The sequence below is a fragment of the Schistocerca cancellata genome, unplaced genomic scaffold (assembly GCF_023864275.1).
Source record: "Schistocerca cancellata isolate TAMUIC-IGC-003103 unplaced genomic scaffold, iqSchCanc2.1 HiC_scaffold_1143, whole genome shotgun sequence".
Classification (NCBI taxonomy): Eukaryota; Metazoa; Arthropoda; class Insecta; order Orthoptera; family Acrididae; genus Schistocerca; species Schistocerca cancellata.
In genome coordinates, this window is record NW_026047142.1 from 472,288 (window position 1) to 489,926 (window position 17,639).

The 17,639-nt window shown below is 39.6% G+C and overlaps 2 protein-coding genes across 12 annotated transcripts in view; one reads left to right on the plus strand and one right to left on the minus strand.

Moving 5' to 3' along the window:
- LOC126159432 (zinc finger protein 729-like) overlaps positions 1 to 9,667 on the minus strand; it is a 113,684-nt gene extending 104,017 nt beyond the window's left edge. For 3 of the 9 annotated variants that reach the window (XM_049916535.1, XM_049916540.1, XM_049916532.1), the window contains exons 1-3: positions 9,352 to 9,464; positions 9,060 to 9,260; positions 7,987 to 8,075 (exon numbers count right to left, since the gene is read on the minus strand). In XM_049916535.1, the coding sequence (XP_049772492.1) occupies positions 7,987 to 8,075; positions 9,060 to 9,114 (144 nt within the window). In that variant the 5' untranslated portion in view covers positions 9,115 to 9,260; positions 9,352 to 9,464. Of the gene's footprint in view, positions 1 to 7,986; positions 8,076 to 9,059; positions 9,261 to 9,351 lie in introns of those variants that run through there. The other 6 variants (XM_049916542.1, XM_049916541.1, XM_049916539.1 and 3 more) reach the window with 5 other exon arrangements.
- LOC126159433 (uncharacterized) overlaps positions 9,497 to 17,639 on the plus strand; it is a 31,744-nt gene continuing 23,601 nt past the window's right edge. Inside the window, exon 1 of one of the 3 annotated variants that reach the window (XR_007534301.1) lies at positions 9,497 to 9,755. Coding sequence is in view for 1 of the 3 variants with exons in the window: in XM_049916544.1 (XP_049772501.1) it covers positions 9,668 to 9,755 (88 nt within the window). In the remaining 2 variants the exon portion in view is untranslated. The remainder of the gene's footprint in view (positions 9,756 to 17,639) is intronic. The other 2 variants (XR_007534302.1, XM_049916544.1) reach the window with 2 other exon arrangements.

Consider the following 17,639-nt stretch of genomic DNA (forward strand, 5'->3'; position numbering starts at 1 on the left):
AGTAGAGGTGATGCTGGTACTGGAAGTTATTGATCGGTTACCGCAGATGTTAACTAACAGATTGGACATCACCGATAAAATCCAGTACAAGATTTGCCTTACAAATGACATTCCAGAGAGGTTTTCTCCATCAAAGATGAAATGTATATGTGCTTTGATTAATAATGTGTTGTTTAATGGGGTCATCAGGCCCTCAACTTCAACCTATGCTTCTACCATATTCTCAGTATCTATGGGCAGCAGTGGGGTGTTTCATCCTGTTGTGGGTTATCGTGCAGTTAATGACAACGTAGTTTTGGAATCTGTGCCACTTCCCAATCTGCATAATTCTTTTACTTGGTTCAGTCAGGCTCAGTATTTTGCTGTCTTGGATCTCAATCTCGCATATTATCAGATCATGTTAACAGAGGATTCCAAGTATATTACTGCCTGCTGTACAGATTGGAGCCCCCACAATTTTAACAGGGTGCCCTATGGTTTGTCAACAGGAGTTACCATTATGTCTTGCCTTCTAAATTGTGTTATGGGTGATTTCACATTCAAGTGTGTGTCTAATTACCTAGATGGCATGGTTGTTTACAGTTCTAGTCTGTCTGAACACCTGCAACATCTTGAGGCAGTTCTGGTTACTTACTCTGGGACTTACTGTGAAACCATCTAAAATGACACTGGCACATAGGTTTCATCCTTGGGACATCTTAGTTTCACTGATTGGATTGAAATTGACCAGGAGCATACTAGTGATTTGCGAAAATTTCCAGCTCCTAGAAATAAGAAAGGTGTGGCACGGTTCATAGGCATGACAATTTTGTTTTCGAAAGTCTGTGCCGAATTTTATTAAATTAGTGGGGTGCCTTAACAATTTAAGAAATTTCATATGGGATGAAAGTCATCCAGAATCTTCTGAAGCCATTTAGGTGGTGCTTAGTAACCCACTAGTATTAGACATACCCAATTTTAAGGTCATGTTCTTCTTGCAGACAGACACCTAATTCTTCTGGAGTAGAAACTGGTAGCTGTCCTCCTGCAGGAACAGAATGGCAGGGGAGATGTTGTATGTTGATGCCCTATAGCAATGAACATCGGGAACTTTCACCTGCGGAGATGAAATATTCTATATATGAATGAGAAGCCTTGGCAGTGTTTGCCCTTAAGAAATTCAGATTTTATTTTGAACACAAGGAATTTTGTTTAGAGACTGACAATCAAGCTCTTAGTTAGGTTTTGGCTCACTATTTCCATAACACCTTCTTAGGCATTTATAAAACTGTTGTCAAGATCTGACAACACATCACCTGGTCCTCCCTGTATAAGCAAGCCTGGAGGTTGGTGGGGTCAAGATCACTCAACATGTCACCTGGTCCTCCCTGAATAAGGCTGTCCAGAGGTTGGTGGAGGAGTGCGAGAGCCGTAAGGGAGCTGAGCCCAACCTGAATTCCCTCAAGGGGCTTTTAGAGTTTACCCGTTAGGAATGCCTGATGGATTAACTTTGTATGGATTATATAGGTCCACTTCCTCATGTGTGTGTGTGTGTGTGTGTGTGTGTGTGTGTGTGTGTGTGTATTAGGCACCTACTAGTTATCATGGATGACTTTTTTCGTTTTTTTGACACATTCCGAGCAGAGAAATTACCATCCTGGTAGTTAGCCAGCATTTGTTATGAATTTTTTTGTTTCCAGGCCACCGAGGATGCTTGATAGCTTTTGTTTCCCAGCTATTTGCGAGGTTCTGCTTTGACAATGAAATTGAAGATGTGACCACAAATCCTTTTACCAGCATACTTTGCTGACCAGGTGAACTGCAAGTTGAAGGCTGTGCTTATCTTTCACAACAAGACTCAGAGAACGTGGCTCAATTTTATCTTGAACACTGCACAACCCAAGTCTGAAAGTATTTACATTGAGTGTATCCATGTATGGAAGTGAAACATGGACAATAAATAGTTTAGACGTGAGGAGAACAGAAGCTTTCGAAACGTGGTGCTACAGAAGAATGTTGAAGATTAGATGGGTAGATTATGTGACTAATGAGGAGATACTGAATGGAATTGGGGAGAAGAGGAATTTGTGGCACAACTTAACTACAGGGTGGCGTACAAAATGTGTTACCAATTGTTTGTTTTACAATTTACGACGCACATTAGATACTCTGCTGGGATCTCTACAGCAGTACCAGCAGAGCTTGGAGAAACAAATGAGTTATGAAATGACATGTAATTCACGATACTGCCACTAGGAGACTAGTAACCAGCAATGGCTGACAATGGAAGACTGACGACACAGCAACGATCGGCAATTGTGTTACTTTTTCATGAAACGAAAAGTCTTGTTGTAACTCAGAGGCATTTTCGACAACAGTTTAACACACGATGGGTCCCTTGGACGAAGGCCATTCACGGGTTGTACGATAAATTTGTACAGGAAGAAACAGTATTGGATCCAAAGCGACCTCGGCCTAAGCCTGTTTGTTCGCTGGAGAATATTGAAGCAGTACGAGTTGCTGTACAGAGAAGTCGCGGGAAATTGTGTAGAAAGGCAGCAGTGCAACCGGGAATATCCAATCGCTCCATTCAATGCATTCTTAAAAGTGACCTCCACTTGTACCCATACAAGATGACCTGTGCACAGAAGCTCACTGAAGAACACAAGCAGCAGAGACTACTGTTTGCTCAGTGGGTGGAAGATCAAAAATGGTTCAAATGGCTCTGAGCACTATGGGACTTAACATCTGTGGTCATCAGTCCCCTAGAACTTAGAACTACTTAAACCTAACTAACCTAAGGACATCACACACATACATGCCCGAGGCAGGATTCAAACCTGCGACCGTAGCAGTCGCGCGGTTCCGGACTGAGTGCCTTAACCGCGAGACCACCGCGGCCGGCATGTGGGTGGAGGATAGGGAAGAAACTCTCAACAATGTTTGGTTTTCAGATGAGGCGCATTTTCATTTAGACGGTGTGGTTAACAAATAAAATGTACGCTTTTGGGCCACTGAAAACCCACAAGTGCTTCATGAATGATATTATGCTCCGAGGATTACAGCATGGGCTGCAATTTCCAGTCACAGACTTACTGGACCCTTTTTCTTTTAAGAAACTGAACAGTGAACATTATTTGAGCATGCTTCGCAATAGATTCATTCCACACCTTCTTGCTACTGCCTTGCCCTCCAACACACGGTGATTCATGCAAGATGGAGCAAGGCCACATACTGCAAACACTGTGTTGGAGTTTTTACACGAGCATTTCGACATGCAGATCATTTCACTCAGATTGCCAGGTCGCTTCAATGACGGACAAAATTGGCCCCCCAATAGTCCAGACCTCAATCAATGTGACTTGTTTCATTGGGGGTACCTAAAGGAAAAAAAAATTCCTGAAACGTCCACGTGATTTAATGGAGCTCAGAAGACTTATTCTTTAAGCTTGCTGTGAAATTACAGAAGACATGTGCCATAGGGTACTCACTAACTTCAGTGTTCGTTTGAAGGAAGTTAGGAAACAAAATGGTGGACATATTGAGCATGTACTGAGTTAGATAAAATCTCCATGGACAGCTCTTCATTGTAGTATATGTTCCTTTCAGGTTGTATTGATAATAAAGTTTATATTCAAAATGAAAATGGTAACACATTTCGTGCACCACCCTATAGAAGAAGGGACTGGTTGGTAGGACAGGTTCTGAGCCAGCAAGGGATCATCGACTTAGTATTGGAGGGAAGGGTGGAGGGTGAAAATCAGAGGAAGACCAAGGCATGAATACACTAAACAGATTCAGGAGGATGTGGGTTGCAGTAGTTACTCGGGGATGAAGAAGCTTGCACAGGATAGAGTAGCATGGAGAGCTGCATCAATCCAGTCTTGCCACTGAAGAGCACAACAACAACAACAGAAGGGGTGGATGTGCTTTGCAACCAGTTTACAATACTTCTTTTGTGACACAGTGCCTCACACGAGCTCCACTGGACCCATGGGTGCCCACGTGGTTGTTTCCCCGAGTATAATGGAGTCCCCTACAGTACAGGAGTCGAGGGGCTGTTCCCCTTGCGGGTGACGGAAATGCACCCTCCCAAAGGCATGATGAAGGTATCAGGATTTATCAGACCACGCAGTGCTCTGCCATTGTGTCAACATCCAGCGCCAATAGTTACATGCCTATTTCAGTTGTTGTCGATGTCATGGCGTGGGTCGTCAACTGCATAGACTCATCATTAGGAGTGTTTGGATTATTGTGCATCCAGACACAACTGTACTCTGCCCAGCATTAATGTCTGACGTTAGTTACACCACAGTTTGTTGCCTGTCTCGTTTTAACAGTCTGCCCAGCCTATGATGTCTACCATCTGTCATGAGGAGTACTTGCCCAACCCCATAACGTCTGGCCATGGTCTCACCTTTGTTTTGCCATGTGTTGAAGACAACTGCCACAGTACTACTTCAACACCCGGCAAGCTGTGCAGCTTCCAAAATGCTCATACCGAGCCTTCAGGCCATCAAAATCTGCTCTCGGTCAAACTCAGATTGTGTGCATTCCCTATTTTACAACAATACAAGATGCTCACTGATACTCCATGCAACGTGTGTGTGTCTGACTAGAAGACAAGGTGAGATGCTATTGCCTGGATGAGTTTATACTGATAGTAGATCAGTGATCATAACGTTTTGGCTGCTGTGTATATGGATTTAGTATTATGACTTCCAACTGGATGCTGGGCAATGCCAAGGGAACCATTCTGCAACATTTGAGGCAATTGTAAAATGCATCAATTTATTACAAGGGTGTACCAGAAAATAATGCCTCCAAAATTTTGATTCTGTTCTTAATATCAGTTGTCATGCATATTACACTGTTGATGTGGAAATACGGAAGTGTCCGATCCCGCTCATCTGCTTTGACCCATGACATTACAAATATGGCGGACATGACCATAAACCACGATTCCGATATGGCGCATATAAAATCAGTACGTACACATTACAAGCATGAAAATACATCGAAAAACAAACACACACACTTTTCAGAAATAGCCTAATGACACTAACGGGACAAGCGCGGGAAACGGGGTGTTTTTGGGTGGGGGAAAACTAAATATAAACAAATTTAGACACCCACCCACATACAAAACCACACAAAACGACGAAACAAACCGACATCACAAAACTCCCCAAAAAAAATCCTCATCATCTGGAATCAGACACTTCCCTTGGCCTACATAGCTCAACTGTCAATTTTATCCGTCATATCCATACCTGAACAAAAAAACAACCGATTAATTTTACTAAAATTACCACACGATGCACAGCAAACAACACTAAATTAACCTTCACACAAAATCGTTAACTCACTGAAACGAAGTCCACTAGAAACACAGCCGACACTCGAACAATTCTGGATAATGAGCAAAAGCAACCTGAGCCCATTACACCACACAAACGAAAACCCTGAACGTACCACCAGAGAGCACAATAAACCACAACACGATGACATCTACAAACACGCCACACTCACAAACCAAACTCCGCGCCATCATGACGTCACACACGACAACACCCTTACGTCACGGGTCAAAGCCGACATGTGGGATCAGACGCTTCTGTCGACACGTTGATGTTACCACTTTGCTGACACAATATGCAGCACCCTCCTGCTGAAGAGTTCTGAACTGCAAGGTGTAACATGTGTGTGTGTGTGTGTGTGTGTGTGTGTGTGTGTGTGTGTGTGTGTGTGTGTGCGCGTGTTATTTAACTGTGTCAGCATGTGAGAAAACTCTCAGATAACAGAGCACCAATTCAAATAGTTCATCCACATGTGGAGCACCCTCTCCTTCAGCATGACAATGCCAGACCATACACAACTTTTTTTTTGCACCTGCAACAGTCTGACACCTTTGATTCATTATTATTGATCATCCTCCATACTGGCCCAGTTTGAGCCAATGAATTTTCAACTGTTTGCAAAACCTAAAGAACACCTTCAGGAACTCAACTTTGGTGATAGTGATGAATTAGTGTGAGCGTAGGTGAGGCTGTGGGTCTGCCAACGAAGTCAAGCATTCTACAGTGACGACACCAACAACCTGGTATCTTACTGGGAGAAAGGTGTTCAGTGCCACGGTGACTGTGTTTGAAATAAATATACAAACATGAAGAATAAATACGTTAAATGTTAAGATTCTTTTAATTAAAATGCTTCAATAATTTCTGAATAAAAATTTTGTGTCATTACTCCTGCATGTGCTCATGCCCAAAATATATACCAATTAAAAATTAACGTTTAGTTAATTTGGCAAAGAAGGTGGCTTTCAATTAATATAATGTCTACATGCATCTCTTAAGGTCATAGGAAGTTCAGTCCCACTAACACAGCACACAATGTAAGAGAAGTCTTCTTGTACGTAAAAGTTACATTCTAGGCACCATTTGGATTTTTTGGTAAACATTAGGCTGTGCTACTGGTCAATTTGTTACCACATCCGTTACTTAGCTTTCACATATCTAGGCTTGGTCAGCTCACAGCCACACTGCCACCTTTGAACATAGGCTAGGCCTTGAGATGCACTATGAATCAGACGCCCACCACAACCAATATTTCAAGTGGGGAGTGGGTCTAGCACCACATTTTAACCTTGTAGCCTTTGAATAGTTCTCCAGTTTAGGTCCAAGGTCAATGACTCTTCAAATTGCTTTTCATTTACATGACGTGTGTTGTGCATACATATCATTCTGTATGCCAAACCATTATTACGTCACAGTGAAAGCCAAAGACTGAACTATGTTGGTTCTAACCACTCTTTTACTGTATTTCATAAAATTTAGTGCATTTACTTTCCTACCGTTTCCTCAAAATGATGGTTTAGGATTAGTGTTGTGATACTGCATGTCAAATGAATTCAAGCTGATCACATAGGTTGTATGAACTATAATGAAGCACTCATATATATTCAAACGCAAATACTGCAGTAATGCTATCACAGTACTTCTGCAGTTGCACCTAAGATGGATGTTGGAGCAGACTTGTTCAGCACAGACAGTACACAAGTAGTTTGTGAGATTGTGTCAGTACCCTCAATTCTGGTTGGCAGGATAAAAATACTAGTGGCACCAAGTGAAGTTATTTGCTGCTGATAGGTGAATACCCTACAAACGGTTGCACTGCATCAGATTTTAAGTGACATGTATATGTAAGATTATTTACACCAGCAACTTTTAACATTGTGGCAGTTTCACAAACAATATGCATAACAATGTGCAGCAAATGCAGAAAGTGGTTATGAACAAACCTGTCAACATTTGATGTGTAACCCCATGGCTCCATCAAAACTTTGCTGCCGACATACAAATTCATTCTGCTGTGTAACAATTTATGCTTCCATGTGATATTTGTCTGAAATTTAACTTTACTGCTGACAGTTCCACTTACATATTGTTCACATATACAAAGTAAACAAAATCTACTTCTCAGATTAGTGACCATGCGAGTGTCACTTCAAAATTATTTATAAATAATTTATTTTACATTATCAATAAATAAATTACAATTCTCATTCCATACCACAATACACTGCAATAATGCATTAACTGCAGCCATACCATTTATAAATTTAATGGCACTGCTAAGATTCACTATAGTCATATTTATTCTTAAGTTGCACATTAAGGTTGTCATTTAAAAGAAGTGTATCAGAGCAGAATATACCCACTTCATGGCAACCAGTTTCTCAGTATAATTGGGTTGTGCATTAAAAAAGTTTTCCATGTTTACTAAACATTAAATTAAAACTCTTGCTCACAGTTCTATGTGAGGTTTAATACGAGGCTTATTTCAATGTACTGTGCAAAATGTCATATTTAAGACAAAGTTCATCAGTTTAGTAAACAAAATTATTCATGTTTCCAACTGTATGACATCAATTGGATGTATTCACACATCATACTGGACACAGAAATTAATGAAACACTTAAGAAATACAAGTAAGCCACTTACCATGAAGCATAACTCAGTTTGTACTTCATCTATTCCCTCTTTTTTTATCCACATAGTTGGCTCCTGGTCCATGGCTTCAGTTCTACAGTCTGAAAAGAAAAAGCAATCAGATAAGAAAAGTACATGAGGTATAGCTCAAAGACAGTATTTTCACTCATCTATTGCGTGCAGTAAATGGGTGATTACACAGGAAACAGATTCAAAGTGGCTGAGGAAAAGTGTGCTCAGTGATATAAACTAATTTACATTTCTCAGGTCATGAAAAGTGAACAATCGTAAAATAACTTCAGCGTTACAAACAATCAAAGCAGTCAATAGATTGCATTGCAGCAATATTACTTAATAACACCAAATATTTCATTCTACACTTGGTTCATTGTGTTAATTTCAGTTTGATAGGGACATGATGAAAATCCGCATTGTTTATCAGTGAATATGCATTTCCAACATAGGCACTATCTCGAAACTTCCTTCATCTGTATTCTTTCACGGATGTATGCTCAATTTACAGTAAGCATCATCATTTTAGAATCTGTACCTGCTATTAAAGATAACCATATACCTGTACCGTAGACAGCACACTGCAACGCGGAAGTTCTCATTCTTGATTACCATCAAGATTAAACGTTGGTTAGTATTTTCTTTCAAAACTGATTTACTGAAATGACTTCATACTAACTGTAACGATGATGAATGATCTATTGAGTTTCGATGACATGTAATGCTTTATGTTAGACAAATTACAGTTAATCTGTACCTTGTATTTCGCCAGTTCGTAAATAATGTACTCTAATACAGAACTCCATTAAAACCCACACACTACAACAAACTGGTATTAACACATGATTAGAGGAATACTAACGACACGAGTAATCAAAGCACAGTGAAAACTAACAAAATGCAACAGAATTACAGCATTTCCTTTCATGCGAATGATGTAGAAACTGTGGGCGCTTGAAATAGTGCTTACATTAGCCCTACAATCTGGAGCCGCTATATGTCTACATCACATCACAGAAAATTATCATCACAATCATTATTACTGCTAAGTAAGTCAACATAACCGTACTAACGTAGCGAATGTTTGAATTTCACTGTCCGCCTTTTTTCGTTAGTCACGAAGTACATGAAGGAGATCACTGCAATGACGAACTGCTCCTGACAACACGTTACACTCTCAACCGTTTCTTTTACGAAGATACACGTAGCGATTTTACCGGACAGACCAAAAACAAGCACTAACAACTCGGGTATTTAGTTGTTATGAACATAACCTGAAAAATTACAACATTCACACACCATCACAAAGCACACTAGGTGATGTGATCACAATTAAATACAGAAAAAAATCTCATCCTTATGTACCTATTAAAAATTAAAACATAAAAACGGCAGCAGCCTCAAACATCAGTCATCACAAGATATTCGCGAACTATTACACTCACTCATCAAACTCAAGTGTTACTGTGATACAAATTAAGTACCATGTTAATTTACTTCCGAAACACATTTCTTCACTTATTCCTGCTTGCTGTTTATAAACGCTTATAAATTACCTGGAGAATGTCACACACAAATTTACATAACACTATGAGGTTGCAGCTGACTACACAGTAGACGTCACGAAGAGTGCCAGTATCGCTACACCAGCAGATGCATTCAATACTAGCGTGAATCCGACATGCGCGGGAGGGGGTACTCCATGTTGTTGCTCGTTGGGACACCAGCTTACAGCAGAATTTTACGTCTTCTTCAGAGAGTGTTACGAGGTATGTAATTAATTGTTTTTGCCGTATCTTCTATAGTTTTTACGTGCATTAGTTTCAGATAGACTTGATAAATTGAAGGTTTTAGTTTTTATTTGCGTCTGAATAGGAAAAGCGAAGTTTCTGTTAAGGACAGTTTCGCGTGTATGCAAACGTTTGTTTACATTCTTAAATTACATTGTTAAATGCGCGGCATTATCAATTAAGTCAGTGCACAGTACTCAGTATTTAAGTTTATTAGTGTCATTTAGACTCGATATATTCAAGATAGCAGTTTTTATACGTTTTATTAGGTCATTTTAGCCTGTACGTAAACGTTTGCTTACATTATAAATACGAAGGTTAATCAGTTTAAGTTAGTGTTGAATACTCAGTATTCACGTTTATTAGTGTCATTTAGCTTTGTTACATCGAAGGTAGCAGTTTTTACACGTTTTATTGGGAAAGGTCATACTGACAGGGAATTCTAAGCTCACTTGCATACGTTTGACCAGCGCAACCTGCGACCGTTGACAGTTAAGCAAACGTAAAATACGTGGTAAGTTCTTACATACGGTTTAGGTAGCAGAAAGCCAAAAGTCACCTCGCCGTCTGCTTAAATTCCTTAGCTGTTGTGGACATTAGTGATCGTGTACTGTAAGCCCATCGGTTCCTATAAAGTAGAGTTCGTATTTGTGCTTTACATTCAGAACTCTTATTGTTAGCTAATGGTTTCGTTTTGTACCTGCAATCGTCAGTGTACAATACTCAGTATTTACGTTTATTTGTGTCATTCAGACTCTATACAGTGAATGTAGCTGTTTTTATAGTTTTATTAGGTCATTTTCGCGTGTACGTAAACGTTTGTTTACACTGTAAATGCGAGGAATTATCAGTAGGTGTATCTCGCCGTTGGTTACTGTTTAATTTTCTAAATAATATTCACTAGATAGCCCCTAGCAGTTTACTGTAGGTCACTGTTTTTTCCTGTAGTATTTACCTGATAGCCCTTAGCAGCAAAATAAGCACCAGATCTAGCTTCTACCATAGATTTTTATTGTTTTTCATTGTTGAGTGCCCTTTCTGCCAACTAGAGTGTAGTGGTTTACCTTGGGTGGCAGTAGGTTTCCTTAAGTTTCTTATAGTAAATCGCATATTAGCTAGATGGATAGGGACTGTCTGTTGTGTGCAGATGCAGGAGGAGTTAGCCACAGTCCAAATGCAGCTAGAAGCTTTGTTGGCCACAGTCAACTGGCTCCAGAGTGCCACCTTGAGGTGCGGTGGGGATGGGGTGCCTGGGGGCAGGCTCTGCAGTACTAGATGTGCAGGGGGGGTTGTCAAAACTCTCTGTCACTGAACCGCCCTACACTAGTAACATAAAACTGTTTATTTGCTGACATTAATCATCAATGAAGAAAGTAGTCAAAAAACCTAACTCAAAAACTGCACAAAAAGACTGAAAGCATTACAGAAACACACACGTGGAAAAATATCCTAAGTGTAAAAACAAAATGAACTCCAAACACTGAAGAGATAGTCAACAAAAATGAAATAAAGGAGAAATTTTTAAAAAGAAAATCTGAAATTAAATATAATGTGTCATTTCTTATTAATGTGCTCTATTTGTATGTATACAGTCAGTTGAATAAAGTTAAAAGAAAGGTTCAAGTCATGGCTGTAATACAAATTTTAATTAATTTCTTCAGCTTTTATCATTATCAAAGATAAAGCTCAGACTCATACACCTCAAGGAAACTTTAAATCCATCCGTTCATGAAATGAAAGAAAATGGTCTGTTTTAAGCCAATTGTGCAATAAAATATGCAAAGTAATGAAATACAGGTGTATGAAATATCTTTATTAATTTATGAATATTTCAATACCATAAACAGATGATCATTTCTAATTTTTGTCTGTCTGATAGAGTGTATGCGGTACTTTCACTCCTGTGCACTTCACACATGTAAAACAGACATCAAGGGACTTCAGACCTCCTGTTTGTGTATTAGTCAGTACAGTAGCTTATCTCAAAAGTAACATGAAGAATGACAGAGTGCTTGGATCATTCCATGGCTGACTGCTGTATCCTCAGGACAAGTCTTCAAATGCGTGATTAAGTGGACTAAAATGATTTTTCTTCTAGTCAAATTTGTCACCACCCTTTCTTCCTCAGACAGACTATGAATTACATCTTGTTGACACAAGACTGTGTGTTACACTTATTGAGGTACACGACTTCAAGACTCTCACTGTCAGAATCTGTGAAGGAGTTACCACTTATATCAACATTGAATAATTCATCCCCACTGTCATGCCGAATCTTCACAATTTCTTCCTCAATAGAAGGGTTGAAAATATAAACATTTGGATCAATGGAGGCATCCAATCCCACCTGTTAGTTTTGACCCGTGACGTAAGGATGTTGTGGTGTGTGACGTCATGACAACGCGGACTTTAGTTTGAGTGTGTTGTGTTTGTAGATGTCTTGTTGCGGTTGGTGGTGTCCTCAAGTGGTGTGTGTATGGTCCGCGTATTATGTGGTGTATTGGGTTCATTTGGGTATCCCTGCTTCAAGTGTGCATTTATTGGTCGTGACTCTTATAGAACAATAGTAGTTGGTTTCAGTGAGTTAAGAGTTAAGTTTGTGTTTTGTTTATGTTACTGTGGTGTCGTTTGCTGTTTGTCGTGTGGTAAGTCATTTAATTTAATTTGTGGCTTCTTTTGTTAGGTATGGATATGTTTTCTAGGTTTAATTGGGTGAAGGTTGCGCGCGCGGGGGGGGGGGGGGGGGTTTGGATGTGTGTTTGTCGGGGGTGGGGGTTTGGGGTGGCTGACCTAGTATGTAACGCTGGAACTTTTTTGTGGTAAGTAGCCGTTTTTTTTATCTATTGTTCGCATATTATGATGATTGGTGGGGTATTTGTGTGTTGTTGGGTCGGTGTTATTTACTGCATGTGTTGGTTACTGGTGTTTTGGTATCGGTACTTGTGGTTGATTTATGTATCTTAGGGGAAGCACTCTGTTTCAATTTTTTTTGTATCACCAGTTTATTTGAGTTACATTTGTCAAGACCAAGTGTCCGATTCTAATTTGTCATCGTAGCTGTGTTTTGGTATCTTGTGCTGCTTTTGACCAATGTAGGAAGTAAAGGGAAGTGTCCGGATCCAATTTGTCTTCGTAGGTATCTTGGTATCGTGAGCTGCTGCTGGTGTATATAGGTCAAGGGAAGTGACCAATTCCAATGAGGTGTCATAGCTGTGTGTTTTGGTATCATGAGCTGCGATTGACCTATATAGATCAAGTGAAGTGTCAGATTCCAATTTTTGATGGTATGGGTAGTCGCAGTGTTGTTATGTTTTGAGCTGTCAGTTTTTCTTTTGTGGTAATGGCAATTGCTGTTGAGCTATGTTGGTGAAAGGAAGTGACACAGACCTGTGAATATTGTGAGTGTAGTAGAATTGGGGAAATTTTGATTGGTTTTGTGTCATTATCGTGTTTGGTTTGGGATCGTGGTGTGTGTTTGTAGGTGTTTGTATTTAGTTTGTCCCCACCCAAAAACCTTCAATTTCCCACGCTCGTCCTGTTACTTTGATTATATTTATAGATTAAGATGTGTGTGTTCTTTTTTGTATATTTTTGTGTTTGTAATCGTGTTTACATAATGTCATAGGCGCCATACTGGAGACGTTGTGAATGGTTCTGTCTGCCATATTGGTGACGTTATTGGACAAGGCATACGGGGTGGTATCAGACATTTCTGTAATCCCAAACATTTTTATTCTTATCTTGATGAACAGTAAGATGAAGTAAAATTGAATGCAGTGAAATAAGATCATAGTAGACACAGTACTACTACCAACATGGCAGCCAGAACTGTGAGAAACTGCTTAAAAATGGTTCAAAGATCTATTGTGCACTAAAATTCATGAACAGTACACAGCTGCCTGCGAAGTTGCGCAATTATACTTGTCATTAGTGGTCAGGGGACAGCAGGATGGCTTGAGTTAACTCATCAATATCGCTCAAGGAAAACCCACAAGCTGTGCTCAAACTCATCAACAGTACCTGGTGAGCGGCAGAACATGAAGAGAGTACTCAACAACAACAGTTAAAGGACAAAGGGCAGACAAGACAGTGATTGGCCACAGAAATTTATTCGGAGGGTAGGCTCTGAAATTGTTATTTTGTATACAGCTCAGTTGGTCAGTTTTGTGCTGCGTCATGCGACAGAAACAAGTGTGGGCATTCATAGTAGTGAATCATATCAAAGAAACACTGTTAATAGAAACTGAGTTAAGGAAAAACTGTAGTGTCCTACAATTTTGAACCAAACATCACAAGAAGTGAACCATGTATGGATTATCCCTGGACAATAAGAATAACGATGATGATGATGATGATGATGATGATGATGATGTATTCCACATTAATATTAAAGGGAATAATTTTCAACGGACAAAACATCATGCTGTGTTAACTGAAGCCTGTGTCTTTTGAAGGAATTCATTGTACATGTGCTATGCCAATCAAAGATATCAATTCATTTTGAAATGTGAATTGACCATCTAGTATCTGTTAATGATCAACTTTGGTGGCAAACACTGAACAACGCAACTAGCTGATAGTAATAATTTGAATCTAAGCTTGCTTGCTAAAGAGATTTGATTTTGTAACCCCAACTACAGACTCACATAAGTGCCAAGAGCAGACATTATCAACAAATATTGACTGCAATAGCAGACAGTTCTGTGTCGCCTCCCTTTCACGTATCTCGACGAAGTGAAGAATACTGGCTGGGCATAGAAGAAGGACATTACAATTTTGCTGATCTTGGAAGTGCTGGTCGGTAGCAGTAGGAGGTTTGACAGCCAGAAACCACACTTTTGAGAGTAGTTCGCTGATGAGACTTGGATTCTGGAATAAGTTCATCGGTCTGTTTCCGTTTGATCTTGCAATTTCCCTTATTTTGTGTAGAGCTGATTGCCAGTATTGGGCTGACGTTTTCACTGGCATTTGTGTGTCTCAAGTACCATGTGCTCCCTTTGTTAAGTTTCTGGTTTCCGATTCATACGAGTGCCATTTTGTGTGGATTTATTTTTTACCCTGCCGCTTCTTCAAAATTTTGGAGGGCTTATTGTATTCTTGGAAAGTCTGTCTTGTCTCTATGAAGGATCCTATGTTGTCAGTGTAAGCTTTACATTTCGCTGTAGTGTCGGGCAACTTGATTCCGGTGATGGTGTTGGTCTTCTGCTGAAGTGGATCCAGGGCCATGGCAAATAATGCCACTGAGAGTGGGCAACCTTGTCTCACCGACCTCTGAACTTCCATTAGTTTTGTGTTACGGCTGTTTATTTATGGCCTGGAGGTGGTGCTCTTAAGTATATTCATTATTATTCAGGCATAGTTTTTCTAGAATCTTGTAAGGATAACAGTGGTTCACTCTAGTGAAGGCCTTACCAAAGTCCACCGGCACAATCGTAGCATCGGATTTGTTTACTGCTGCAATGCCTATGACTTCTCTATATTTGGCTAAAGCCTCATAGGTGGCCCTTCTGGGCATGGCACATGTCTGGTGAGGGTGTATCATTTTCTTCATCAGCACTTTTAATTTGTCTGCCATGCATTGTGCTGCTATATTGTAGTCAGTGTGATAGGTCTGTAATCCTCTATTTTTCACAATGCTGCTTTCTTCAGCATTAAGATAGTGTGTTACGTTTTGAAGTTTTCTGGTATTTTTTGACCACCTGACGATATCCCAGTATGTATGGTAGAATTCAGTGAGAATCCCATCCATCCTGTTGATTTTCTAGCTGTGCTGGATTTAACGGTGGTATGGACATCATCTTTTTCCGTACTTCTTTCCAGGTTCAATTTGTCTTTGTCCATCAGAATGACATGCAAGATGTATATGAGGACATCTGTTGTGACGTCGCTCTATTCCTCTGCCTCAAACAGTTGGCTGAGGTATTTATGTACCTGCTCCAGGATTTCTGATGTTGCTGTTGTAGTTCTATTTGGAGTTCCTTAATTTCTTTTTTGTCTTGTTTTTGCAATTATCCTGCTGATATGGTGCATTGTGGCCAGCACTTCATTCGCCGTCTGCATCTGTTGACTTCTTGTTTCGATTTCTTCTGTTTCTGCTTTTTGCATGTTGATGAGTTTCACCTTTATGTGCCTTAGTTTGTGCAAATGCTCTGCCTTGTTGTCTGCTGGATCATTTATTTCATCTCACATGCACTGAGTAAGAAAGTGACTGTTTAAATGGCTTGGTGCATGCTGTAATTAGTCTGATTTTATGTTCATGGGTCCTATGGAAGTGAAATGTAGGGAGTTGAGAAAGTATCTTTGGAGTCTTCATGTAACAGTGTTTCTGGAAATTTGTTAAAGAGGATTTAATGAGATAAATTGCAGTTGCCTTCTGGAGTCTGCCACTTCAGGTGTCTCAACGTTTCTGAGGTGCTGTCCTGTGGGTCACACAAAAGTGTGCCCATTTGTGCCACTGCCTTTCTTAATTTGTATGTTCAGTTTTCCCTTTTTATCGTATGTGGCATGAGTCCCACACAGATCTAAGCAATGTTCTAAGATGTTATGCATGACTGTCTTGTAAGTGGCCTCCTCTGTAGATTGCTTGCACTTTCCCAGTATTCTGTCAATGGACTGAAATCTGCCAATTGGTTTACCTTCAACTGAGCCTTTGTGGTCATTCAATTTCATATACTTACAAGTTTTTACACCCAGGAATTTATATATGTTGATTGTTATAAACTTTGATGACACCCATATGTTTGATTTTTTTACTAGATGCAAAAAAGCAAACACTTAAAAGTACCTACAATACATTTTTTTAATTATGGGTGAATATGAAATGCAAATTTTACAAATTCATTATGCAAGACTGTTACATAGGAACTTTTCAACAGAAATATAAGGCACACAATAAAAGAAACTTATTACTCTTGAGCAGGAACATAAAAATTTCGTGACGTGCCTGACATTTATTTGCGATACACCAATGTGTCATGACACAGTGGATAAGAAATACTGTTGTGGTGTACACCAGGAAGTAATTCTGCTGAAGAGTCTCAGTCTAAGACAAAACATGCTGTACCATGTTTACCTAGAAAACATCAACCAAGGAAACCTATGTTGTTTGATACCCATATCACCATACTTTTGTTAATAAACATTCGTGCTTGTTGGTTTGGAGGAGGTTATTCTGCTTGAAGTAACTGTAAATATTTGTAGAGGTGTTGTACCTCAACAGAATTTGAGTGTTGGTCCATACGTTCAAGCGATTGCCACAGTATATCTATTGTTTATTTTTAAAACCAGTTTTAATATAATATTTCAGTTTCCTTTAATACCTGTAGTATGTTCAATTTTCTTATTTACTACAAAGGCTACACTTGTATTTACTTCCACTCTTTTCATCTGTAATAAAACATATGTCCTGATTTTAATTCTATTTGGTCTGGATTTTTTCAACGCTTCTGATAACCTTTTTACATCTTATTTGGTCCTAATTAACTCCTCTTGCAACTCCACTAATCTAGATCGTGATCCCAGAGTTCTGCAGTTTATTGTCACTGTGTAAGAAGTTGTAGAAACTTTTTTGATTCTAAGGCCCAAGTGATCAAATGCAGAAGTAGCTGTATGTGCCCTGTGGTCTGAGGCTATTCCCCGAGTTTCCTAAGTACAATTTTATATATTCAGCATTACCCATTCTATATTAGAGTATAACTCTTGAGTCTTTAGATGCTTTGGAAAGTTGAGGCGAAATTGACGTAAGATAGCACTTATACTGTGCTTGCTTTTAGTGATGACATAGCGGAGAGACGTCTACAGACATTAAAGTAACCTCTGGCGTGCCACAGGGGAGTGTTATGGGACCATTGCTTTTCACAATAT